This window comes from Argentina silus (assembly GCF_951799395.1).
Source record: "Argentina silus genome assembly, chromosome: X".
NCBI lineage: Eukaryota > Metazoa > Chordata > Actinopteri > Argentiniformes > Argentinidae > Argentina > Argentina silus.
The window spans coordinates 31,486,071-31,506,384 of NC_139653.1; the positions used below are offsets into that span (position 1 = coordinate 31,486,071).

General features: G+C 41.8%; 1 protein-coding gene across 2 annotated transcripts; it reads left to right on the forward strand.

The window, feature by feature from the left end:
• The first annotated feature begins 9,553 nt into the window (after nt 1-9,553).
• Nucleotides 9,554-19,658, forward strand: rcbtb2 (regulator of chromosome condensation (RCC1) and BTB (POZ) domain containing protein 2). Of its 2 annotated transcripts, none has more exons than XM_083694868.1 (12): nt 9,554-9,699; nt 10,814-10,948; nt 11,857-12,007; nt 12,290-12,456; nt 12,539-12,697; nt 14,231-14,338; nt 15,045-15,187; nt 15,533-15,723; nt 16,384-16,510; nt 16,951-17,090; nt 17,233-17,363; nt 17,504-19,658. In XM_083694868.1, the coding sequence occupies exons 2-12, from the start codon at nt 10,823-10,825 to the stop codon at nt 17,642-17,644; spliced, it is 1,584 nt and encodes a 527-aa protein (XP_083550994.1). In that variant the 5' UTR covers nt 9,554-9,699; nt 10,814-10,822; the 3' UTR covers nt 17,645-19,658. The 2 variants fall into 2 exon arrangements, with proteins under 2 accessions (XP_083550994.1, XP_083550995.1); XM_083694869.1 differs by having other exon boundaries at nt 17,474-17,646.
• Nucleotides 19,659-20,314: the final 656 nt, after the last annotated feature.

Sequence of the window (20,314 nt, forward strand, 5' to 3'; positions counted from 1 at the left end):
AATAACTATGTCGAAAAAAACGACTTCAGCATAACACAGGTTGGATAATTGATCATACAACAACTGCAAATTTCTTTTGTTATATTTATCATTAAAACAAAACAAAACAATCATGCCAATATGAGGAAGAGCTAGTGACTGATAGGGATCACCAAGCCACAAACTGTCTAACCATGTAGAATAACATCAGGTTTTAAACATGTTCAATATGAATATTCAGATATCATAACATGAATGAGCAATACAAAGGTTAAAGTACATTTATTAAGCAACTCCATCTTGCTCTCAAAGGAGCAAGTCCTGACTCAGGGGTTCTAATCGAGCCACAATACATTAAACCATACAATTTCAATGAATGTACATAAGATAAAAAACGTCATGTAGGTTGTTTACCAAGCTGCTCAGGTTCTCAATGGTAGAACATAGTTGTCAATTGCCCCGTCATGGAAAATTCATTGGAACAGAGAACCATCATATATTTTTGCTCATGTTTATAGCCATCTTGTAACCCAGCACAGCTAATGAGAAGTTGTACTTATTTGATCATGTTTTGTTTAGTGAATGTCTCAGCATGAGGAATTGACTGGGATGGACTAGTTGCTGCACCTGATTCAGAGCAACCTGTTGAAGTTCCTATGACTCCTCCTCCTCTGCAAGACACCATTGAGGCTCAATTGACCTTCTAGTAATGTTTGTTTTATGTTCTTTGTCATTATAGATAATAATGAGAGATTAATGTTTCTAAATAAAGAAAAGTTGGTCTTGAAAATAAAAATCACTGCCAAGACACTGAAACAAGCTGAGTCTAACCCCAGAACACTCACAAATTGTTTGTTAAATGCTTTGGAAAATGTGGGATATCATTCGTGATTTAACATGCTTTGATGGGGTGAGATTGAGGACACCATGCCATCTAGTGATAGAGTAGCGCTATTTCTTACAAAATTAGAACATTTTAGCATAATTGTTGTGCTATACTGTATGTCTTTACATACTCTTACATACTCTTACTATTCTCTAGATCTAGTACATTAACGTACTTTACTCTCTGATTCTCAAAGAAGATGTTGCCATTGTCATCATCATCTTCATCGTCTCCACCAAGAAGATCTGCAATGTTCTTTAGTTTGGATTTCTCCTGTCCAGCTGAGCATAGATAACAAAACATCATTATTCTTGCAAAAAATATGATTCTAGCCTACAGCTAATTCAGTTTAGTTTGCAGTGCATTTAACAACAAGGTATACAGGGGTAGGCATAAATAAAATTATACAATTACAAAAGACAAAGGAAGGTAGGCCTATTCAAAATAGTCAAAAGCCTGGCCTCACTTGTCTCATCTCGTTCGTTAATTTGTTTGTCTTTGTTTCATGTTATTCCATTTTTCTTCCCTGCTTATTTTTGTATCTCTCACCTTATCTGTTTCAGACACTTCACTAACTGCCCTTTCCCGTCTGTGTCTACCCCGCCCTGATTGGATTCACCTGTTCCTCATCATCATTCCCTGTGTATTTAGTCTGTGTGTTTCCCCTGTCTCGTTGCCAGTTCGTCTTTGTGACTTAGTGTCAAAATGTCCCAGCAATTTTCATAGTGATTTCTTGTCTTCCTGGTGTTTGATCCTTGTTAGTTTTTCTGAGTTTGCCTTTTGCCTTTTCCCTGTTTGATTATCCGCCTCCTGTTTGTCTGACATACCCGGATACCATACCTGCCTTGCCTACCCCTTTTTGGATATCTGCCTCTCTACAAATTGTCTACCTGTGTACCAAACCCTTTTTCTGGAATTAAAGGATTATTTTTTTGGATTAAGCTTTTGTCCCGAGTCGTGCGATTGAGCCCTTCGCCTTGGTCTACCGTCATTACAGTACGAACTGGCCAACAATGGACTCAGCCGACTCTGATTTGTTGCACACTGACCCAGGAGAGACAGATTCTCCGCCATGATGAACAACTCACCTCAATCTGCCTGGGGGTGAGTGGGCTGTCAGAGCGACATGAGGGCTTCCAGGATTTCATCGGTGGTCAGATCCAGCAGCTGACGGCGGCCCTCGAGACTCTCATCCCTTCTCCTACCATCTCGGCGCCAGTTCCAACCTGTGATCCCGCTCCTGCTTCCCTGCACACACAACCGGCACCGACTCCTCACCTCTCTAGACCCGAGTGGTTCTCCAGGGATTCCGGTAACAGTCGGGCATTCCTCGTCCAGTGTGGATTACATTTCGAGCTACAGGTGGCGTCATTTCAGACGGAACAAGCCAAGGTGGCGTACATCATCACCCACCCCACTGGTAGAGCGGAGGCCTGGGCCACGATTAAGTGGGCAAGGGATTCGTCAGTCTGCCATTCTCTGGAGGTTTTCACTAAATCTCTACGCAAGATTTTCGATAATACAACCCCCGGTCGAGAGGCAGCAAGGGCGCTCATGGGCCTGCATCAGGCCACAAGGCAGGTTTCTGACTACGTGATCAAGTTTTGCACACTGGCACCTGACAGTGGCAGGAATTCATCCACGCAGTTTGACGCATTTCTCCAGGGGCTTTCCGACTCCATCAAGAACCAGTTGACTCCTCTCGAGCTGCCCTCCGACCTGGATTCTCTTTTTTCTCTGGTCATAAGAATCGACAGTTGTCTCCAGGAGAGAAAGAGGGAGAGATCCAGGGCTGCGGTCCCTCTGCCCATCCTGAGGGGCCAGTCCACAGTTGATCGCTCGTTGTCGTGGCGTCTTCCTCAACAGATCCTGCCGACGGCCGACTCTTCTACGCCCCCGGCTGCATCGGCAGAGTCCATGCAGCTAGGGAGGGCAAGGCTTTCTCCTGAGGAGCGCCAACATCGGATACAGGAGGGCAGGTGCATCTACTGTGCTCATATGGGTCATTTCATGTCTGTGTGTCCTGTAAGACCAGGCTCATCAGTGAAGAAGAGGGCGCTGGTGAGCCAAACCATTTCTTCTGCCGGTCCCTCTCGAATTCTCACTCCTGCACGGCTAATTACTTCATCCCATAGTCTCAATCACTCTGTGATTGTGGACTCCGGAGTTCATGGGAGTATTATGGATTGGAGGTTAGCGAAAAGACTTGGACTTAACATTGTTCCTCTGTCCCATCCATTAGAAACCAACACTTTAGATGGTCACCTATTGTGCAGAGTCACTCACCGTACTCAACCCATTCAACTGATCATTGCTAATAACCACACTGAATTCCTGAGCTTCCATCTTTTCAATTCCCCTTTACATCATCTCATCCTGGGTTTTCAATATATTGACTCTTCCCTATCTGCTGGTATCATTTGCTCTTCCTCTTCTCCTGCTGGGGAAGGTTTTTTCTTTTTGGACAAAAAGGATAAGATGCTTCATCCTTTGCATTGACTATCAAGGCCTTAATGAGATCACCGTAAAGAACAGGTACCCTTTCCCTCTTATCTCATCTGCTTTTGAACTATTGCAAGGGGCTAAAATTGTCACTAAGCTGGACCTCCGTAATGCCTATCATTTGTTTAGGATAAGGGAGGGGGACGAATGGAAGACGGCATTCAATACTCCTAGTGGTCACTATGAGTACCTGGTTATGCCGTTTGGACTCACTAATGCCCCCGCTGTGTTTCAGGCTCTAGTTAATGACGTTCTCCGGGACATGTTGAATCAGTTTGTTTTTGTTTACCTGGACGATATCCTTATCTTCTCCCTCGACGAGGAGACCATGTCCAACAGGTCCGCCAAGTTCTCCAGTGTCTCCTAGACCAGTGTTTCTCAACCTTTTTTCAGTCGCGGCACCCTTTGCATGAATGAAAAATCTCAAGGCACCCCAATATATATATATATATATATTATTTTTTTTAATGTTGATTATCATTAGAATACACACACTGTCTCTGACGAACAACAAATGCATGACGCATGTAGCCTACTACTCTTACACGCACGCATATACACACACACACACACACACACACACACACACACACACACACACTATTCTCGCAGGAATGGATGACAGACACACACGTAGCTCCTGGTACACAGCTCTCAGGCGCTCTCTGTCCGCTACGTTCCACGGTAAAGTCTGATCGTTTTCATTGAAATGGTTTTGGGTTCTTTGTTTTGTTAGGAACACTGGGATATTTCATTTTTATTTCGTTTTTATTCATCTGGGAACATTGTATTGTTTCGCCTCAAACAGTGGACCTCTCCCGCGTATTCTCTTTGATTGTGGCGCTGTTTTGAATAATTCCAAAGCCGCGCTCATTCGTCCGCTACGTTCCAAGGTCATGTCCGATCGTTTCCATTGAAATGGTTTTGGGTTCTTTGTTTTGTTCGGAATACTGGGATATTTCATTTTTATTTCGTTTTTATTCCTCTGGGAAAGTTGTCTTGTTTCGCCTCAAACATTGGACCTCTCCCGCATATTCTCTTTGATTGTGGCGCTGTTTTGAATAATTCCAAAGCCGCGCTCATACGTCCGCTACGTTCCAAGGTAAACTCCGATCGTTTCCATTGAAATGGTTTTGTGTTCCTTGTTTTGTGAGGAACTCATTTTTATTCATTTTTCCGCTGGGAACCCTGTCTTTTTTCGCCTCAAACAGTGGACCTCTCCCGCGTATTCTCTTTGATCGTGTTAGAGCGGGCGCTGTTTTGAATAATTCCAAAGCCGCGCTCATACGTCCGCTACGTTCCAAGGTAAAGTCTGATCGTTTCCATTGAAATGGTTTTGGGTTCCCTGTTTTGTGAGGAACTCATTTTTATTAATTTTTCCGCTGGGAACCCTGTCTTTTTTCGCCTCAAACAGTGGACCTCTCCCGCGTATTCTCTTTGATCGTGTTAGAGCGGGCGCTGTTTTGAATAATTCCAAAGCCGCGCTCATACGTCCGCTATTGTTCTTGATGCAGGTTAACCTCGAAAAGCTCAGTTCACACACATATGTCGTGGAAAAGGGCAACAGTATGTCAATGACACTACTTGACACTATCGGGTATTCCTTTTCCAATGATATCCAAAATGTATCCAATGTCATATCTTGAAATTTCATCCTTAATGTACGATCTTCTTTCATCTCTGCCAGTTGCTCCTGTGCCTGCATTGGCAGGTCGGCTGCGCTCTCCAAAGCGCATGAATTCCAAGGGTCACGGACCCAGTCAAAACCAGCAAAGGTCTCAGCTGGAAAATACTTATTAAATCTCTCGTCAAGGGTTTGCAGATGCTGAGAGATAAGGCCAGAAAGTTTTTTGCTGTTTGGATGTGCACTGTACAGGGGAAATATCTAAACTCTCCCCTGTTTCACACAAGAGCGCCAGAGAGTGAGTTTAGACTTGAAGCAACGCAATTTGTCTGATGAGCTTAGTAGATTTTCCTCTTTACCTTGCATTTTAGAATTAAGTTCATTGAGGTGCTTAAAAAGTATCACACCAGTGTTGGTCTTGGAATATGTCATTTGTATAGTGCTATTTTTGTACAGTCTTGTACTCTTAATATGTTTACGAAAAATAATATCCATGGTTGCATTCCTATAAGGTTGATATGTCATTAATAACACCAGGGATGTTTCGAACGGTCAAATCTTTGCATTTAAGTGAAATCATTGATGGTTCAATGTCTCGGCTGATCTCTTGTATAAATTCTTCCTTCTTGCACCTGCGCGTCATACCAGGGGGTGGAGACTGATTCGGCTCTCGATGGTAACCGTTGTCCACCCCGGAAACTAGCACTTCATTCATGCGCAGAGAGGGTTGTCAGTGATGTTTCATATTTCGTAATATACATTTGTGAAAGTAGCTGGACAACGAAGTGCAAGTTAGTGGGAAGATACTTTAAATTGTTTCACGAATCTTTTTATTCATGCATATCGGCAATTATTTACAAGGGCAGAGGACTCGTCAGACGGCGCATGTGCGTAGCAGTCACGGGCAGTTTTTTCTTTTTACGTAGATCACGGCGAAGATATCGTAAAACCCTAGGCATTACACACGTTAAACTCAAACCAATGAGACAAGGTGCAAACATGAGTAAAATACTAATGTTCACAGCCTTCCTATTGTTTTCAAGCAAAAACGACCCCTTTTTTCCACACGTCCGCGCAGGACGAAATGGATGCTGAGTGAACCCTCTGCCGGCATCGGGTCCGTGTACCTCGCGGCCATCCGATTGACGTGTTCAAAACGGAAATCTACTCGTTTTTCGTTTATGGAGTTAGAAAACAGAACGCGAGGATTGTCTCATTTCCCGATTTCTGCCTATGTTGGGGAATTAAATAACAGTTCGGGAAAAAAAGATTTTCATGTTTTCAATCTGCACCCCAAAAACGAAGAATGGCTTGTTTTTCTTTATTTTGTTCAGTTTTGCAAAATCAAATAACAGTAATAGAAATACAAGAAAATAGACTTTATTCTGTTTTCATATTTTCTATTTTCTACACTGGTGAAGGGCTGTACAAGCTTCCAATTTGGGCCCACCCACAACACTTTCATTGGCCAAAGCTTAGGGCGGTACTGTATTGGGATAATACAAACCCAATAGGAAAGTCTAGCAACATTTTACGATAGGCCTAACCGTACCCAAGGTAGAACCAAAGACAACCGTGTTCTCCCATTTGAAATGGATGGTTGTAGCCTATAATATTAGTAATAGAAATATTTAACTGCAAAAGTGGTTAAATTCATAGATATTGTGACACATTCCAACTAAAATGTGGAGAATAACACCTGGACGCTTAGGAGGTTGGTACACATAAACATGTAAATTAAAAATGCCAGCTGATATTTCTAAAGTTGGTATCTAAGTAGTCAGATGTCTCACCTACACATTGTTGCATTGTATATGTCTTGATGCATTGTATCTGTACAAACATAAAACGATAAAACAGGATCAGGCAGAACATGAAATGTTACTGTATTCAATTATAGCCTACGTAAGGCTAGGTAACATCCTACACGGACGGTCAAACATCTGATCTTAACTCGATGTTGTCAAGATACATATCTTTTATACCAAAGGGCAATTTTACAATGACATAGTCACAACATGTGAAAGCAGGCAGTGGTAATGAAAACCTGTGCGTAATTGTAATTATCACTCATTGAAAGTGCGCTATCGCTATGTGCTGTGTGTAAGCATATGGTGCTCAACCACTACAACGTATTCACTCTAATCAGGCAAGTAGGAAGTGAGGCTGTGGGGGGTGTTTTTAAAAAAAATATATTGTTAATGAATGTGTGTGACAATATATGGAAGTCTATGTGCCTCATCTAGGCTACTGGTTACACTGTGTGACTGCTGTTGGATTTTACGCTTTTTACTCACACTAACCACTAAGTTATTATTTTGTCAAAAGTGACCTGAATTGCTTGTTTAACAGGTGATAGGCAACATGTTTGCTGGACACATAAAGGGGGGGACGGGATAGACATCGTCTATCATTTCGGAGTCGGGACAAATAGCCAAAATGCAAGGTGTTCACCTTACTCCATCTCCATTTTGCATTATGTTGCTCTCTCTTACTATATGCGATTACTTTGTGTTGTGGTATGCGTTGACATGGCACCAGCTAGATTGTATACAAGAGCTATAACGCAGGTTTGGATGAGTCAGGATTGATATACTGACAAATATATGCAACCCTCATGATCAGAGCTGTTTATCTGGTACGGACGGGTGCACTTATGGTAAATTTAAAGACATATAAGGGTTTGTAATCCCACACCTAGGGGAAAAGGTCACAAGAAAACAGATGGTCTTAGAATATTTGAAGAATGCAATAAAAGAGGGGTGAGATTAAAGTGAGGGTTGACTAGAGGGTTGATTAGAGGGTATAAATACAATGAATACAATAGATCAAAAGCTGCAGAAACCAGGATAGAGTCATTAAAAGTTAGGGTAAATAAGTAATAAACAAAGTTGTAAACAGCCAGAACAAAAGGCTTTTGAAATCAGCCAGGCTCATCAAGATTTAGGTAGACAAACAGACGCCAGGGCAGGTGGGAGTAGCCCACCTTGATGACGAAATGTAATTCTTGAATGTTATTGGTGTATGTAGACAGGAACTAGAAGTTTGTTGAATGGAGGGCGTTGACCTATGTGATGTCTATAAAAAGACAGGTAACGGAAGTGGAAAGGGGTTTCAACTTTGCAAATCTGAAACGACTTCTTTCTCTGTGAATAAAGTCTCTGAATGAATCAACAGCTCTGGTTAACGGTATTTTATCTCAAAATACTATTATTTAAATTCTACGACACACTCGGGGTGAATCAGCTGTTGGCCTCGTCATTTACCTCAGACTCGATCATTTCATGTTTTTCACATGCTTTTCACATGCACTAACCACTACGCTATTCTCACAGAATTGCTTGTTTATTGGCAACATTTTCTCTGGATAGAAAGGGGGGGCACAGCTCCCCCCTCGCAACATTTAAGGCAGCACCCCTTCGCAAATTAAACTTCCTACATCCCTGACTGTAATTCCATTAATGAAATCACTGCACATCACTGGGGTGTGGGGTCATGGGTGCAGAAGTGAGCAACAGGATGAGCAGATGACAGCTAAGGTTGATTGTTCAAAAGTGTTATGGCCTGGGGGAGGAGCGTGGGGTGGCTAACACCGCATCCTAATTGCCCACGCCGCTGCCGTCTATCTGTCGCCGAGTTGATTGGTAAAGCAGGTTAGCTGTAATAATAGAAAAACATATACAGGTTTTTTGGAGGATAAGTAAAAAATAGACACATACGAAAAAAGTATGCTCAAAACTGTGAAGGGAGAAATAGTTGAAGGTGTAAATGTAAATCAGCACTATTGCTGGGGAGACACATTATTAATTGTAGCCCATTTGGACTATAAATTATGGTAATTTAAAACACATTAATGGGAATTGTATACAGAAATATTTATACAAGCTCTGTTCATCAAGTGGCTGTGCACCACACCTCACGTCTCAATGTTATAGGGTTATGCCTGCCTTGGACTCACAGGCAAGCAATGATAATGGTATAATCTTAAATCTGGTTGCCTACCAGACTTAATACGTTCGTAATAGTAAGCTATGTGACAGTGTGGCTTGCCCTTGAGTGAAGCTTTGGCCAGTGAAAGTGTTGTGGGTGGGCCCACATTGGAAGCTAGTACCGCCCTAAGCTTTGTCCAATGAAAGTGTTGCGGGTGGGCCCACATTAGAAGCTAGTACACCCTTCACCAGCATAGAAAACAGAAAATATAAAAACAGAATAAAGTATATTTTCTTGTCTTTCTATTACTGTTATTTGATTTTGCAACGCTGAACAAAATAAAGAAAAACAAGCCATTATTCGTTTTTGGGGTGCAGATTGAAAACATGAAAATTACCTTGTTTCTCTTTTTTTCCCAACTGTTATTTTATTCGCCAACATAGGCAGAAATCGGAAAATTCGCCAATTCTCGGGTTCTGTTTTCTCACTCCACAAACGAAAAACGAGATATGAGTGGATTTCCGATTTCCGTTTTGAACAGGCAAATAGGATGGCCGCGAGGTACACGGACCGACTGGTCCCTCTGCTGGCTCCTCCTTATCTGTTGCTTAGCTCACCTTGTTGGAAAAAAGGAGAGCGATGTCAGTCGCCACTCTGGGCACGGTCAGTTAGTTACCAACCCTTGAGAGATGTGATTCCTTAACTTGATTTACCAATTGAAAATATCACGATCAATGTCGATACAACGGCATAATTGACGATAAGCACAACAAACACGGTAAGCTATGTAGCTAGGTAAGGTCGGAGCTTTTCCATAGCTACACAACTTTAGCTAGCTAGCTAGCTCAGTAGTGCAGTAGGCATCCTTGTCTGAGACATGAAGAGCAGATCCAAATATATCTATTTATTAGTATTAGCTAGCTATATTAATCTTGCAGTGAGTGAGTGAGTGAGTGAGTGTCTGTGTCAAATTCTTAATGATGATGATGCATGGATGGCCAGCTAAAATGTTGTTCTTGTTTACAGAAGCTTGTGTATTAGCCATCATCGGAGTGGTAGATAAGAGTGGCGCTGGAGGCTTCAAATAGTTACAATAATTCCTTCCTGATTTACCCCCCCCCAAAAAAAAAAATGTTTTATGTAAGTGGGCGGGGCTAACAACACTTAAGACGGGGATCAAAAAAGGCAGTTTCAACCCCAAAATGTCATGGATACTCTCAAGTAAAACAATAAAACTACCACCCATTTGGAAAATCTCTCTCTTAAATTGGTTTAAGCACACAACGTTTAGTAGCCTATATCTAATAAATTTCGCAGTTGAAATTGCATCTATTCAGTTCGAAAATGATAATCTAAAATAACAATATTTCCCTTGGTCCATAGGTTTGTGTGAAAGAACGGTTTGAGTCTCCATAAGCGTTAGCCAATATAAATGGATCCCTTCATTTGCGCCATTCTTTTAATATACTACTCTGGCTATCATCACCACAAGACTTGACATCTGGAATAACGATTTGTAGTATGTAGGAAACATAAATAGAAACGAAAAACGTGCCTGCAATCCATTCCGTTCACTCCATTGACAGCAATGAAAATAATGTTGAGGCTAAGGCAGCTGTAAAAAAGAATAGCAACAAACAGAAATGGTCTTGCAAAGGTTTGAACAAAGGCAGTTGTCCCTCAATTGCATAGAAGGAAAAACTCAAATGTGTAAATAATGATCTCAAAACTATCTATATTATTTTTGTTATTATCATGAAGTGTAATTGAAGCACATATGCTGCAGTACTTTTTCCACTTTTTTATTGTTTATTGTACTAACTGAATACTTTACCAAAATATGTTTTCATAAATGACAACTATTTTGAGTGTAGTTTCTCTTTATTCTGCAGTTAAGTAGTATGTTGGATGTAGGGAAGTGGCCAGTTTTTGCACTCCTGCCTCCTGAGGAACTTCGGCTTATCCGCCAAGCGTGTGTCTTTGGCAGTGCTGCGAATGAAGCCCTCTATGTCACAGTCAATGATGAGGTAAGGCTCAAGGCTGGGGACAGCAGTCATGTAATTGAGACACTCAATAATATATGCTAGTTTATCTGTATATGCTAGATGGGATCATTGGGATGACCCTACCATTAACCCTAACTCTTTCCTTAACCATTTAAAATCTCAACTTCAATGGGGTGACGTCAGAGTGGCCGCAAGCATTTACCCAAGTCTATCTAGTATAGGAGCACAGTGTGACAGGTGTTAACCTTGTGCTCATGAGTTAATTTTATTTACTTGGGAAATAAGTCAAACACTTACTTGTGACCAAGTAACAGAGTAATTATCAACATACACAATGTGATATGAAGATAATAAAAAAAACTTTGAGGTCTTTCACACACTTATTGATAGTGTTCCAGAGACCGGGCTAATCAGATAGTCAGGCTATATTTAGACATGTAATGCCAGTTCAAGCCCTGTTTTATCCATGGAAAGCCTTAGTGCATGTCTAGGGCCTTGTTTTTACCCACATGTTTTTCTTGGAGACCCAATTTGCAGCCCAACAACAAATTTTCTATTTTATCCCCTGACCCAAAGGTCCTTTTCTACATAGTTGAAGTGACTCTTTACCCATTTTTAACATCACATTAATTATATCCAGCACCATACCTAAGGGTTAGGGTCGGTGGGAGTGTGTTTGTGGCAGTAGTTTTGAACATAAATCAATTACTTAAAAAACATTTTTTACTCGAAATGACATCATAGGTGGTAATTTCCTTATGACCTTTTGTCTTATGTTTTCACATATGTAGACACTGGTATGGTGCACGAGATAATGAATGTGATGTGTAAACATGTAGAGTCTAAGATGGCACTAATAGTAAGTTATGGGGAAAAACAAAAGCTGTAGTTTGCCCACAGAAATAAAAGATTGTTTGCTCCTTCTGCAGGTATTTGCCCTGGGCACAAACTGCAGTGGCTGTTTGGGGCTTGGAGACCTGCAAAGCACTATTGAACCCCGCAGGATCGACATATTGTGTGGAAAGAAGATTGTGTCTTTAAGTTATGGCACAGGACCACATGTGGTCATCGCCACTGCTGGTGAGATCAGCTAGCATCTTGTTTATCTGAAAAAAATGCTCAACTCCACTTTATATACATTTAGATTGGGTGCTAAATACGCGTATATCCAGAGACCAGCTATAATACATACATTGCCTACTATTGCCTATTGAATATGAAACGATGATGACATTTGATGATGAACGATGATGACATAATGACATTTAACTTACTCACTTATAGATGATTTCATGATCTAATTCTTATCTACATGTAAAACATTAACCTTAATTTAAAAAGAATGCCTTCTATCATCTGTAGATGGAGAGGTGTATGCCTGGGGGCACAATGGCTACAGTCAGCTGGGCAATGGGACCACCAACCATGGCCTCACCCCAGCCTTGGTCTCCACCAACCTCCTTAACAAGAGGGTGACCGAGGTGGCTTGTGGCTCCCACCACACCATTGCTCTCACTACTGAAGGAGAGGTACTCTGCTGCTCCTTGTATGGACAAAGTTGAGTTGATCTGAGTATTTCCTGGACCCCTAACCTTTGATCTCATTGCTCAGGTGTTTGCATGGGGGTACAACAACTCAGGCCAAGTGGGCTCTGGCTCTACCGCCAACCAGCCCACACCACGACGGGTTAGCAGCTGTCTGCAGAACAAAGTGGTGGTCAACATAGCCTGTGGTCAACTCTGCTCCATGGCTGTACTGGACAATGGGGAGGTAATTTGATAGATGGGTAGGTAGGTACTTTATTGATCCCCGAGAGGAAATTAAGGTGTTACAGTAGCTCCCATCAGAAACAACCAAACAAGAACAAAAAATAAAGTGACAATAGAATAATAGAATGAAATACACATCTGAAACATGATATACAGTAATAACAGTTCAGTATGATTTAACAACCCCCAGCTTGACTATGATCACCCTGATCGAGCCAGCTGGAGGAGGAGTTGTACAGTCTTATTGCAGCAGGCAGAAAAGATCTCCTATAGTGCTCCTTAGTGCAACATGGTTGTAGTAGTCTGCTGCTAAAGGAGCTTATTCGCAGATGGTGTTGAAAGAAACATATCATAACAGTAGTTCATAAATAGATTACTAACTGTCCCAACAGACACTCTGGGGCTGATCTGTTAGCATGCCAATGGTCTCACTTCTCAAGTTGTAGACCACATACACTCACGACCACTTTATTAGGAACTAATATAAACTAATACTAGGTAGGGCCTCCCTTTGCTCTCACAACAGCCTCAATTCTTCGTGGCATTAATTCCACAAGATGTTGGAAACATTCCTTTAAGATACTGGTCCATGATGACATGATTGCATCACGCAATTCCTGCAGATTTTTCAGGTGCACTTTCAAGCTGTGAATCTCACGTTCTACCATATCCCAAAGGTGTTCTATTGGATTCAGATCCAGTGACTGGGAAGGCCACTGAAGAACACTGAACTCATTGTCATGTTCATGAAACCATTTTGAGATGACATTTTTCCTCTGTGACATGGTGCATTATCATGCTGGAAGTAGCCATTAGAAGATGGGTAAATTGTGGCCATGAAGGGAGGCACATGGTCAGCAACAATACTCAAATAGGCTGTGGCATTCAAGCGATGATTGATTGGTATTAACAGGCTCAAAGTGTGCCAAGAAAACATTCTCCACACCATTACACCACCTCTACCATGAGAAGGTGTACAGGTGTTCCTAATAAAGTGCCCGTGAGTGTATAATAATGGCAGTTTCCATGTGAAGGTTTGGCTATGTTTTGTTAATAGCAAAGCATATCTAATATTGATAATGTGACTCCAAGTAATATAATTATCACTGTGCGAAGAATTGTTGAGTTTGTGCTGATTTAGTGCAAGAATGGTCATATAGAATGAATCAAATGAGGCTTAATACTGTAATACAACTATTACAAGGCAAATACTTCATAGAACATTTTTACATTCTACCCTCAGAGAGAGAGAGAGAGAGAGAACGCTCATGACGAGAACTAAACACCAGAACAAATAAAAGAGAGCAACCTATTCCCTGACCTGCTTTTATATTACTCTACAACCACAGTATTTAAATTAGGAGCTGTTTGCAAAGAGACCCAACCAACCACATCATCACATTCTTGATATGTCATAAAAGACCTCAGCCCTTTATCCCATCCCCAAGGGTCATTTGAAAATAGGGGCAGAATTGAAGTTTTCCTCCTTCAAAGTAATGTTAAGCGTTAATGTTAAGCTCCTCCTTTATTTTAGACCTACGGTTGGGGCTATAATTGCAATGGACAGCTTGGTTTGGGCAACAATGGGAACCAGCAGACTCCGTGCAGGATCGCTGCCCTTCAGGGCATCAATATTGTGCAGGTAAGAGAAACACATGGAAGGTAAGGCAAAGTTCTTGCCCTTTTTGAGGGACTGCGATTAAAGAATAGAGCTGGGATGTCCAAATTATTAATAAACAATATTATACTATGGTTTGATCAAATCAAGCATTGTGATTGGCTGAGAGGAGTTTGAAGCCGTGATTTTATGTTTAAATCACCTGTTATGATATTCATGTGCCGCAGTAGATTTGTTTCACATTCCCTTGACAACGGTGGTAGTTTGAGAACTATATTTGTGTGCCGGTCAAAAAGCACCACAATCTACAGCAAAATAAATACATAAAGCATTGTTTTCATGTCACAATTTTCTGATTTGTTCTGTAACTGTTGTATAAAAGCAGTAATGCCCTTGAGGCTGTGATTTATTACTTGGTATGGGTAATACCCATGACAATATTGCAGATAAATTGCACAGCCAATATTGCTTGATTAATATATAGTCAATTTCTTTGTCTTTGGCAGGATTATGTATTGGATATGTAGAAAGCAGCTACTCATGGAGGACAGCGTCTTTATTGTTAAAACATTGTTTGTCCTCCATTTTATTCTCCAAGCATAGATGAATAGTTTCTAAATATCAATCTGCTCCTCCACCTTGGTTGAACTGTGAAATACTGTAGCGACTGCACCCTTTTTCCCAAGAGGATTGTGTGTCATAAGATGTGTGCCCTTTCCTGAATTTGCAGGTTGCCTGTGGATACGCACATACATTGGCACTTACAGATGAGGGAATTATTTACGCATGGGGGGCCAACTCTTACGGGCAGCTTGGAACAGGCAACAAGAGTAACCAAGCTGTGCCCACGCTCATAAACATGGACAAGGAGAGGTAGGTTGGTTCTCTCCTACACAGGACAGCCACCAGGCCCAAATCTCACATCTATCTGTCAGTACAGATGGGCATTGTGTCAATTGGGGGCTAACTGCCTCCCAAGCATCTATGGAAATGCTGGGCCACATTGTCGTGGGAGCTGGAGGCCCAGACGTGACTTGCCTTTGGGGTGCCTCTATACCAATTCTCTATTGTAAATAACAAATACCTCATGAATATGTATGCAGGTGAACCACTAAATATCATTTAGAGCTTTCTTGAGTGAAATGTGTTGTCTTCCCCTGTAGCCTAGGCTGCTTTCCTTACTGATATCTGTCCTCCTCTTGCTGTTGTCTCTGCTAGGATGGTGGAGGTGGCAGCCTGCCACACCAGCCACACGTCTGCAGCCAAGACCCAGAGTGGTCAGGTTCTGATGTGGGGTCAGTGTCGGGGTCAAGCAGTAGCCTGCCCCCACCTCACGCACTTTGGCAGCACAGATGATGTGTTTGCCTGCTTTGCCACCCCAGCTGTCATGTGGCACCTCCTAACTGTGGGTAAGACCTGAAATTCTGAATTCCAAATCAGCCCCTAGCCCCTACCCCATTGCCACTCCTGTTCAAATTCTTAGTTCTGAGAGGTAAGGAAGAACTTGGATAGGTAAGCAATATGATTAAATGACCAGATTATGTACAGTATACCTATGTATTATTATACGTATCCGACCCTTTCAAATATACAGCAGCGGCAAGGGGTTCAGGTCTAGGGGTTGAACTGGAATTCTGCATGGTTTCCTCTCAACATACAGTCAGTCATAAAATACATCGACTAGCTTTTACATGTGAAGGGGTCTGTGGCTATGAGTAGATATTTTGTACTAATGGAGGGACATTAAGGATTGCTGTCCTGTGACAAGGACTTGTGTTGCATTGGACCCCAAGTAGACTATTAAGGGATTGGAGAATTTCAACACTTTAAATATACCCAAACAGTCCTTGGAGATATTCAAATTCTTCCCTCTCAAACCAGGCATTGAATGCATGTTGGTATATGAACACCAAACATGTAGAAAAAGGTCAAGCCCTCTAAGGATTAGAAGATAGATAGACATATATTAATGTGCTGTAGCCCTTGTAGTTTAAGTACAGACACATGATCCACATAATGTGTGTTTTTTTTATTTTTTATTAAGATGGCATGTCTTTTCTGTTTTTCAGATGGAGATGACTACTTGACGGTTGCCCAGTCACTGAAGCGAGAGTTTGACAGCCCAGAGATCTCAGACTTAAAGTTCCTGGTTGATGGGAAGTGCATCCATGTTCATAAAGCCCTGCTGAAAATCAGGTACAAAAAAGACACTGCACCTGATACAAACTACAACATGCATTCATCTTTGGAGAGGAACTGAGTATACTGCAATTAAAGCCTAATGATGTGTTTAACAAGCAAAGCCTTCCCACCACCTTAAAGAAATCCTTCTGTATGTTTCAAGTGCAGTACGTCAGCCTCTGTGGCTCTCTGGCTTTCCTGTCAACGTCATGAGGAAGCAAGGGCAAAGCTTTTATATCCCCTTTTGCTATTTTTAAAGACACTAGCACACACAAACATGCAACATCCGCTTTCTAGTCCCGTTACATTCTGCACTGAGTGCCAAGAAAAACAGCTAAGACAGCTACAGTTTTTAACATCTGCCAATGTGGTGCCAACAAGCGAATACATGAGATTACAGTAGGGTTCTTTGAATACGGTAAGGAGAACAGGCTGTTACTCTCCTTTGGTTCCAGGTGTGAGCATTTCCGCGCACTGCTAAATGAAACGGATGAGGAGTCCATCGAGATCCACCAATTTTCGTACCTTGTGTACCGCGCATTCCTGGAGTACCTGTACACTGACACCATCAACCTGCCACCAGAAGATGCCATAGGTAAGCTCAGCCAGGGACAGAGTCCGATTCAACTCATGGTGTTTGGAATTATAGTGAAAGCTTCAGCAAACCATACAAATCCACCTGTGAAGAGTGCCATACAATGACCTCCGTTGATTTTCTCTGGTTCTCCACTGTGCAGGGCTGCTGGACCTGGCCACATTCTACCGTGAGACAAGGCTGAAGAGGCTGTGTCAGGAGACCATCAAGAGAGGCATTTCTGAGGAGAATGCCATCACCCTGCTCTCCGCTGCCGTTAAATATGAGGCCCGGGTAAGCTTACACCTCGTAACACAACCACTGTCCTCTCTGTCACGCTGGTTAGGGCCTTTCTCACTAGTGATTCCCCTACCAGTAAATGCACTCTCTGTTGTACTCCTCAGCATTGACCAGCCAGCCCTCTTCATTTTTAGGACCTGGAGGAGTTCTGCTTTAAGTTCTGTGTCAACCACTTGACTGCTGTCACACAGACCCAGGCCTTTGCTGACATGGACCACGACCTGCTCAAGAACTTCATCAGCAAAGCCAGCCGCTACGGGGCCTTTAAAAACTGATAGCAACGCAGTAGGAGGGGCGGTTTAAGACACTGAGGGTATGGAGACAAGGGAGAGAGATGAAGCTAAGTGTAACCTATGATCCTACACCAAAGTGTACTACCCAGCTAACCAATACCTCAAAGCCTGGTAAGAGGTGAACTGGGGAGGGAGGGTCCATATAATGTTGAGGCCGTAGTGCTGTTACCATGCCCTGGACCCACCTCAAACCCGCAGGTCACTGAGGGGACAGATAGGGGTTACACCACAAGCACAGAATGGAGAGAGACCAAACTCATGCCATAGGGAAATGGACAACACATATTTCCACTCCACTCTTACATCTTGGTCATTATGACCAATGTGAAACATTTCGCTTGCTCAGTATGGGTGGAATCCTAACGCAAGATCTGCGTGAGTAACTCTGTCAATTTTGTCAAATCTTGCATTGATGTCAATGGGAAATTTGCGTGATAATTCGACTTTCACGGGCGGATAGTTAGGATTCCACCCTATGTATGAGATATTTTTGTTTTACAACAACCACAGGCATTGTGGTCTCTGTAAGATGTCCAAACATGATTTACCTTCAGCAATCACAAATGGCAGATTCCAGATTTGGAAGTGGGATATATTATACTCTCCAATTTGAGGGAGGTTGGAATGGGTATGAGGGAGAGTTTTATATGCTTGCCATTAGTTGATCCTTCAGAACATGTATTCTGACTTTGAAGCCTTCCCTCACAAACTATCTTTCAGTCCTGAAACGTTGAGAGAGAGCATTATAAATTAGCAGAACTTTTTTTTTTACTTGTAATTATAGTTTTATCTGACCAATGTTTATATACTTTTTCTCATACTCAAAGGTCAAAAGGTTTTGTGGCTACAATATTACAGTAGTATGCTGATTTGCTTTTGGCATTCTAATTATTGGTATTACTACTTTTGTATTGACGAACATTAACAATGTTTTGTTGGTGGTCCTTTCACCACAGTGGTGTAGACAGTCACTATTTACTCCGAATGGTGATAAGGGCCTGTTAGCTTACCTGTGTTGAATGGTGATAAGGGCCTGTTAGCTTACCTGTGTTGAATGGTGATAAGGGCCTGTTAGCTTACCTGTGTTGAATGGTGATAAGGGCCTGTTAGCTTACCTGTGTTGAATGGTGATAAGGGCCTGTTAGCTTACCTGTGTTGAATGGTGATAAGGGCCTGTTAGCTTACCTGTGTTGAATGGTGATAAGGGCCTGTTAGCTTACCTGTGTTGAATGGTGATAAGGGCCTGTTAGCTTACCTGTTAGCTTACCTGTGTTGAATGGTGATAAGGGCCTGTTAGCTTACCTGTTAGCTTACCTGTGTTGCTTTTTTTAACTCCAGTTGTAGCTGGAAGCAGTCTCTTGCTCTTATTGGAATGATTCCCCGAAAATACCATTAGCTCTGTTTCATGTCTGACATTTCATGGTAGATAGCTTTATAATGCTGAAGTGGTCTGTCCTTGCAGATACAGTATGTTTACAGAAGTTGGAATATTTTGTTTATACTGATGAGGCACCAGGCCTCTGGTTCTCTGTGTGTGCGTGCGTGTGCAGAGTACTTGTACTTGTATTGTGTACTTTGTTTCAAGCTAGAATATTATGTCAATGAGAGAGCAATTTGCTAGACCAGTGCAATTGCCAACTGAATGTGTGCTGAATGTTTTGGGAAGTGGCGTTCATTTATTTATACTTGGAGCTGATAAGAGAGTCTGCATTAAAATGCTTTATCCCACTAAAAGGGATGGAATAAAATGTTTTGACTTTAAGAAGCCAATTGTATATTTAACATGTTTTATTAAATGCTTACATTTTTGTTGTATTCTATTGTCAGCAAAATGCTATTAGCTGTTGACGCCTGGCCCATTGGCCACAAGATAAACCTTGTTTTTAGTTCCAATTTACTAAGGGTTGTGGCAATACACTAACCAAAGATGGTGTTAAACGACCCTTGTATAACTCAAATTAAGTTTCCTTTCCATGAATAAACTGACTGTTTTAAAGATGTGTACTTAATTCATATATAAATATGACATGACATTTCACCATAAACTGAGGGAGCACAATGTTTTGTATGGAGGGTGGATAGAGCCAAAATCCCAAAAAATCCTAGCTGTATATATTTCAGTAGCTGACTTGAAGAACAGACTTGTGAAGACATCTATCGAAGACAGAACTTTATATATATTAAATATGAACAGCTAGCTAACATGCTCAAACGGCATGAAACAAAAAAGGCTTGAGCCCTAGACATTGACCATAGGCATGGACACTAGGCATGAACCCTAGGTTTGAGCCCGGGACAAGATATGCTCGACATACATTCAGTACTCACTGAACACTATATTAGGAACACTATACTAATACTGGATAGGGCCACCCTTTGCTCTCAAAACAACTTCAATTCTTCATGGCATTGATTCCACAAGATGTTGGAAACATTCCTTTAAGATTCTGATCCATGATGACATCACACAATTCTTGCTGATTTTTCAGGTGCACTTTCAAGCTGTGAATCTCCCGTTCTACCACATCCCAAAGGTGTTCTATTGGATTCAGATCCGGTGACTGGGAAGGCCACTGAAGAACACTGAACTCATTGTCATGTTCATGAAACCAGTTTGAGATGACTTTTGCTTTGTGACATGGTGCATTGTCA

Coding starts and splice junctions, on each gene's coding strand:
- rcbtb2 (XM_083694868.1), top strand. CDS start 10,823: ATGTTGGATGTAGGGAAGTGGCCAGTTTTTGCACTCCTGCCTCCTGAG. Junction 16,511..16,950: donor AAAGCCCTGCTGAAAATCAG/GTACAAAAAAGA, acceptor CTTTGGTTCCAG/GTGTGAGCATTTCCGCGCAC. Junction 17,091..17,232: donor GCCACCAGAAGATGCCATAG/GTAAGCTCAGCC, acceptor TCCACTGTGCAG/GGCTGCTGGACCTGGCCACA.